The sequence below is a fragment of the Aedes albopictus genome, chromosome 1 (assembly GCF_035046485.1).
Source record: "Aedes albopictus strain Foshan chromosome 1, AalbF5, whole genome shotgun sequence".
NCBI classification, from domain to species: domain Eukaryota; kingdom Metazoa; phylum Arthropoda; class Insecta; order Diptera; family Culicidae; genus Aedes; species Aedes albopictus.
The window spans coordinates 335,643,764-335,651,476 of NC_085136.1; the positions used below are offsets into that span (position 1 = coordinate 335,643,764).

Sequence of the window (7,713 nt, forward strand, 5' to 3'; positions counted from 1 at the left end):
AATCGACTTCTTCCATCTGTTTTCTTGTCATTATTAATGATTGCAGTGCATCCGAGATGCATTACAAGCATTAAAGCGGCCAGGCCTACTGTGCAGCGTTTTAAAATACAATGAGTGAGGACATCTCGTTTGATGGACTACGTTTGTCTTTTGAAGTTAAGGTTAGAGCGACTGCCATGCGAGGTGTCATTAACCCTCCTGAAATTACACAACTCTGCCGAAAACCCCCTGAAACCCCCCTCGAATTTCCTGTAAAGCACATGAAACCCTCCTTACTCCAAAAACGCCGATGTAACTGTAACGTCTGGGGTCTCCAGTTAGCCTAGTGGTAAGGCCTAGTGGATCGCCTATCCGGAGACGGCGGGTTCGATTTCCGTTTCAGTCGGGAAATTTTCTCGACTCTCAGGGCATAGTGTATCATTGTGCTTGCCTCACAATACACAAATTCATGCAATGGTAGGCAAAGAGAGCCCTTCAATTAATAACTGTGGAAGTGCCCAAAGAACACTAAGTTGAAGCGAGGCAGGCCAAGTCCCAGTGGGGACTTAGAGCCATAAAGAAGAAGAAGAAGAAGAACTGTAACGTCTCCGAAATCCTGAAAACCCCTCGGATCTCCAGTACCGCACCTGATACCCTGCAAAAAATCACCGAAACGCCTCCGGAACATCCTACAAGTCCTCTGAAACTTCATGGAATGCCTCCAAAAACCCCTTCGGACCACCTGTAGCGCACCTGAGACCTTTCTAAAACCGTAAAATCGCCTCTGAAACTTCCAGAAATGCCATAGAAAACCCCCTGACATCCTCTCGGACTCCCTGTAAAACACCTGAGACCCTTCTAACGTCCGAAAACGTCCCTGTAACGCCTCTAAAATTTCCTGATATACAACTGTGAATCCCCTCGGAACCCTGTAAGGCACCTGATACCTTCCTAAACAACCGAAAACGTCCCTGTAACACCTCTGAAATCCTATTAAATTTCCTGAAATGCAGCCGAACAGCCCCCGACACCCCCTTGGAGCGTCTGTCACGCACCTGAGACCTTTCTAAAACCACCGAAAACACCCCTTGTAATGCCTCCGGAGCACCCTGAAAATCTTCTGAAACTTCCTGAAATGTCTCACCAGTTAAGCACCTGAGATCCTCGAAAACACCCCCCTCCCCCAAAGCCCCTGTAATGCCACTGAATTTGAGTAAAACGCGGGATGATCTCCGGAAAAATCCTGCCTGGAAACCCTGGAAGGAATAACGGGTAAACCTCTGGAAGCAGTTCTGGAAAGAAATTCTGCAGGGTTCCCATGGAAACTTTATAAAATCAGTCGGAATTTAGGAAATCTGGAAGATTTCCAATGAGAAATTGCGGAAAATATTGTTAAAATTTTGAATAAAATGCCAGCACTTCCGAAATGTATTCAAGAAGGCATAGTAAAAAATACCGTGAGAAATCCACGATGGCAATACCATAATCCATAATGGCGACCACGGAATGGTAGTTTCAGAAGAATAGAAGAGTAGATGGTAAAGTAGAGGGTAGGATAGATGGTGGGGTAGAGGTAGGGTAGAGGGTTAGGATGCAGGGTAGGGTAGCGGGTAGGCCCTCTAGAATAGACGGTAGGGCAAAGGGTAGGGTGGTGTCAGGCCATTCGGCCGAAGGTCATTAGGCCGAAGGTCATTAGGCCGAATGGTCATTAGGCCGAATGGTCATTAGGCCGAATGGTCATTAGGCCGAATGGTCATCAGGCCGAATGATCATTGGGTCTTCTTCTTGCCGTTACGTCCCCACTGAGACAAAGCCTGCTTCTCAGCTTAGTGTTATATGAACACTTCCACAGTTATTAACTGAGAGCTTCCTCGGCAAATGACCATTTTGCATGTGTATATCGTGTGACAGGCACGAAGACACTTTATTGATGCTGAATCTACTGATATTTTACCCATGAATTTTTCCTTCTTTTAAACATAGACTGTTCTTTCTAGTATCATTGCTAAAATAGTTTTTGGCGCAGAAACTGCTGATATTCAATTCATAAATTTTTCCTTCTTTAAAACATAGGCTATTCTTTCTAGTTTCATTGTTAGAGTAGTTTTCGGCAAAACATTTTTGGAAAAAGTAAAAACAACAGATCTCTTTACAGGCTCATAACGGCTGATTTTCACTTCGTCCTGATGACCATTCGGCCTTATGACCATTCGGCCTAGAGACCATTCGGCCTAATGACCATTCGGCCTAATGACCTTCGGCCTAATGACCCAGCATCGGTAGGGTAGTGGATTAAAGTAGATGGTAGAGAAAAGAGAGTCAGGGTAGAGGATGTGGTAGAAGAGGGTAGAGTAGGGGGTTAGCACGGGGGTGAATCTTCTTCACGAAAAGCGCTTCTCGTTTGATAGCTGAACACTAGCAAACCTGGTGGTGGAAGTCAAGCTTTAGCCAAGGCTTTAGCCTACAGCGAGCATAGGGAGGCGGCGTGGCACGCTTTGATGATTTCTTTTTTCTCTCCATGGAAAATCATTCCAATCTAGTTCTCCAAGTGACAATTTCCCGACTTTCACCTCGAAACTTCAAATTTGTTCGATGATACACATTTGTTTGTTCAGGTTTGTCACTGCGATCAGTTTTTAGATCTATTGTGACATTACCCGTAGAGTAGAGGGTTAAGGTAGATGAATAGTAGATGATAGAGGTTCAGGATTGACGGTAGGGTAGAAAGTGATGGTGGAAGGTAGGGTAGAAAGTGATGGTGGAAGGTAGGGCAAAGTGTAGGGTAGAAGATTAGCATACAGAGTAGGGTAAAAGGTTAGGATTAGGGTTAGGGTTAGGACGGTAGGATAGAGGGTTAGGGTAGAAGGTAAGGGTAGAGAGTAGGGTGAAGGATTAGGGCAGAGGTCAGGGTAGACGAAAGTGTAGAGGGTAGAGTATACGATAGAGTAGCAGGTTAGGGTTGAGGGAAGGGTAGAGGGTAGGGTGGAGAATTAAGGTAGAAACTAGGGTGTATGGTTGCAGTAGGGGATAGAATTAGGGGTAACGGTAGAGGCAGGCTAGATGGTAGAGTAGAGGGTTAGGGTAGACGGAAGAAAGGAGGATAAGGTAAGGTATAGGGTACAGTAGAGCGTAGGGTAGAGGATTCGAGTAGAAGATATGGCAGAGAGTAGGGTTAGGAAAGACGGCAGGCAAAACGGTAAGGTAAAGAGTAGAGGGTTAGGTAGATAGTAGGATGAAAAATGAGATAGAGTAAAGTGGGGCAAAAGTTCGAGTGGGGCAAGAGTTTCTTTTGAAGTTTTTGAGCTCAATTCAAATTATTTCTTTTGGGTGTCAAGGTTGTACGAACCCTTTTTAAAAAAGAGTCTTTCACTCCAAAAATATGAAAATTGATCAATATTTCGGAAAGTTATGACAAAATGTTGGGTTTTGATCAAAAAATTGTAACATGCGATGATCCTTCCAACGCATGGGATGGAATTGTAATGAAATCGAATTCGATATTTTATTTTGGGGCGTAACTAGGAATATTTTGAAGATGCTTTAGCATGTATAACTTTTTGCAAAAAAGATTGGTAAATCATATTTTACACATAGTGGGGCAAAAGTTTGAGTCGTGTGGCAAATTTAAGTATAAACCTTAAATTCTACAAAATGTACATATTATCTCTAAGAGTGATGGAATTAGTGAGAAAATTCGATTAAAGTTGAAAAACAATGTTGTTTTATCTGAATTTGGCGGAAAACTACTAATTTTTAGTGTAGTAAATTTAACCCTGATTTGGATAAAATCCAGATCGAATTTTAAAATGTATTCCAGTTCCAACTTAAAATATTAAGTGGTTTCATATGTTCCTATTACCAAAGTGTCAAAATAGTGTGCTACGGTTAGCGAAATTCCACAAACACTAGATTCGAACTTTTGCCCCAGTGGTGGGGCAAGAGTTCGAATAAAACACACACATACAAAAAGTGTTGTAACTCAAAATTGAAAAGACATTTGACGAAACTTTGTTCAGCAAAAAATTTTAGCTGATGGATGGTAGAATCACCACACGGTATTTATTTATTTTTATCTTTTTCGATTTTATGAAATAGGTTGAATTTTCAACTAGGGTCGAACTTTTGCCCCACCTTACTCTAACATGAATGAATTCTTTTTGAAAATCATCCAAGGATTCCTCCAGATGTTTCTTCCGGAATTGTTTGTGAGATCTCTTTGGTTTTTTGCAGAGATTGCTTCAGAAAGTCCTAAAACGATTGTTTTAGGTATTCTATTTGATATTTCTGCCCTGATTCCTTAATGGATTCCTCACAAACAGAAACATGAAAGAATATAGATTTCTGTCAAGCATTCTCCAGGCAATTATTCACCTGGATATTTTAGGCATTCGGGCCGAAATTTCTGATGGGATTCTTTCAATAGCTCTTCCCGGGTTTTTTTTAGGGTTTTCATCAACAATTCCTTCCGGGATGTGTTCTATGATTCTTTTGGAAATTGCTGCTCAGCTTCAATGACCAGCCAGCATTTCTGCCATGACTCAAGAATTCTCTACAGGATTCTTTCAGGGCTTGCTTTGGAAAATCTTGAAAGGATTCTCTCCGGATTTCTAGCTGGCGTTCCTTCAAGGATTGTTATGAGGATTACCTCTTCCCCGTCCGTTACCAAAGCACAGAGATTTGGGGTTAACGATTCACTTATAGACAATATTGACGTAATCCTCGAACGGTCAAAAGCTGCCCTGGCCACACCCTTGCAACAGCTGAGAGATGGGAAAGGAAGATTGGCTGGACACCTGAGAACCCAAGTAACAGTTTTTAGACTTGAAGAGGTTCTTACAACCATCATGAAATCAAAATAGAAGGTATTTAGTTTTATGACGGTTCTGAAATCCTCTATAAGACTATTTGAGCATCCGAATGTTACTTGGAAAAAGTATGTGGAGATCTTTACGTTCTCTCAGGCCTATGTGTCACGGCGATTTGGGTGCTGTTTGTGGAAGGGTAAAGTCTAAAGGATATGTTTGGTCAACGTTTAGAAACAAACTCATCAAATTATACGAATTCCAGTACTCTCGGGACGAAATCGTTGACATACATTTGCGTGTCCCGAGCATTCAGCAGGAATCAGCAAAAATTACTCCGATGGGTATAAGATAAACTCTCACAACAATCGTGAATTATCCTACTCACCACTACGTGATCGGCTAAATCGTCAGGTAAAAGAAATATGTTGAACACCGAAGATCAATTTGCAAGCACTTTCCGAGGTAAAATTGCGAGAAGACGTTTCTCAATTACGCCGGTAATATTCAAAACAACGCGGAGCAAAGAAAATGCGTGACAGTTTGGAAAACGTAGCCGCTAGCACTCACAGCCTGCTACGATCCAACGTGAAACGTCATGGAATCATTATGTAGATAACTTGGTCTGAAGTTAAACAATATATAGTTGGAGAAATAAACAAAACACTGTTTCGGAACTAGAATAACAATCAATAATAAGCTGCTGTCGAATCGTACAGGAAATTTGCGTCGCGTCACGTGACACCTATCATTGTGTAAGATGCATTTTGATTCTCTGTGCTTTGTTTTTCCCACTGTGCACTACATTTCAACGCCTGCCGAGATCCAATTGGGAACAAAGCCGGAGCTATTTTTAAACCCAACTGCTCTCATTGCACTGCTGGCTGTCTGACGATAAACAGAAAGATACATACTTGGACACATCCAAAATCCGTGCTCGCAAATCCGGCTTCGGAACGGTCGGAACCAATCCCTGGGCCACACTGGCCGGCCGCCACGGAGGACGTTCCTTTGGCTCTTCCTTGGCGGGTTTCTTCGCCGTCTTGGTTATGACATTGGGCCTGCAAGTCAACGGAAGTCACTTATCTGCTCAAGCTTAACGACGACGACTGACGACCGACTAGACTAACCTTATCTGGGGGGCACTCGAGGAGTTGACCACGGAAGCGGCAATGGACTCGTCGCTGACGCTCAGCGTCTCGCTGGTCGTTTCCGACGACGGAGATTTGCTCATCCCGACTTCGACCGAACTAAACGGAACCACTTCGATTACTAATTAAAGTTTAATCGATTTTTGGTTTGCTACTCCGCAAGGGCAGGCCGCGGACAAGGAAGCGCGACCGAGAACACTGTATGGGAATGTTGAATCGAAGAAGGCCACGCACCAAACAGACAAACAATGCGAGACGACATCGCGCAGTAAGCCGCCGTTGCCTTGGTGAGTGGGTACATTACCATGTGAGGGAGACTAGATGGGAACCTTGAGACGACAGGTGACGAGGATTATCGCAGTAAGGTTTTCCGTTGCAATGCAACGGAAAATCGATTTCGCTTTTTTCCACTTGTTGTTTCTTTCTAAATCACGTGTGCGAGGAAATGACAGCAATCCACGTGACTGCTGTGTTCTAGTATGATAGATACAAACGTTTTCGGATTTCCGACTTCAATCGCAGTATGTCAATAGAAACTACTCTGTTGTTCACTTCGGGTCTATGTCTACTTTGATCACATTGCGAAACTCTTAAAAATAGCAACTAAAAGTAGCACCAGAATACTTCCAGCTGTCTGTCGACCAGCACCGCTTCTCATCGTATTGCAATGATCTGAGTTGCATTCCACGCAGGACACCATGCGATACTTCGAAGTCAGCTCGGCTTGCCGGTTGAGCAGGTAGCACTCGCCAGCGACCATGCATCCACGGAAGATTCGATCCGTTAGGTTGCCAACTACAAATAAACGTTAAAATTTGAAATTTAACTTCCAAGACGAATTCCTAAGTTTCACCTCGAAGCCGCTTATAACCGCAGGTTAGCGACACCAAGCTAGAATCGGACACATCCGCGCAAGCCCTTTTCGGCAGGGTGTTGATACTGTCGCAATCGGCATCCATCAGATCGGAATCGCAACTGTAACACTCCAAACTTCGGACCCCACAGAATGTGGACACCAGTAATACAAGGAACGACACAAACATCTTCATTGTTCCGACGAACTGTTCTGAAGCAACTCTCGGAAAGGACTGAATCAAACGTTGGCTTATGGCCGTCGACTGTTTATAGTCGACCGTTAAACTCTGGGTAAACAGCAATGCGGTAGCTTCCTAGGTATCAATGTTGACCAGCCACAATCATCGATAGGTGTAGATAACTGTGATTAGTTCAAGTTGATCATCAATATACTTGAGAATTGAAATGATTTTCTGATAAGACGCGGACGCATCAGCTTCAACACAGACTCGCTTCCTTATTCTACCGTACACGTTTGATACCTACCTTGATACCTTGTTGGCTACAAAGTAACTTTACTCCAATGCCGAGCGTGTAGTAGAGCACCATCTTCGTCGGTCTTGGGCGATGTTCCTCCAGTTTCCCCAAACGTGTAGGGATCGTAGATCTTCTTCAACCGCGTGCAGCCAGCGAGTTCGCGGCCGCCCACGAAGTCGCCTACCTCTACCGGGTTCTCTGCTGAATATTGTTTTCGCTATTCTTTCTTCCGACATTCGCACTACGTGTCCAGCCCACTGAAGTCTGCCGTATTTTATACGTTTGACAATATTCGCATCTTCGTACACTTGGTACAACTCGTGATTCATGCGTCTGCGCCACACTCCATTTTCTTGTTTCCCACCGATAATTGTCCGCAGCACTTTGCGCTCAAAAACTCCAAAAGCTTTTCGGTCTACCTCCTTTAACGTCCACGCTTCGTGACCGTA

General features: G+C 43.7%; 1 protein-coding gene across 1 annotated transcript; it reads right to left on the minus strand.

Moving 5' to 3' along the window:
* Positions 1–5,489: 5,489 nt before the first annotated feature.
* On the minus strand, positions 5,490–6,111 carry LOC134287904 (uncharacterized). The gene is made up of 2 exons (XM_062851088.1): positions 5,912–6,111; positions 5,490–5,842 (listed from the first exon to the last, which is right to left on the minus strand). The coding sequence occupies exons 1-2, from the start codon at positions 6,013–6,015 to the stop codon at positions 5,635–5,637; spliced, it is 312 nt and encodes a 103-aa protein (XP_062707072.1). The 5' UTR covers positions 6,016–6,111; the 3' UTR covers positions 5,490–5,634.
* Positions 6,112–7,713: the final 1,602 nt, after the last annotated feature.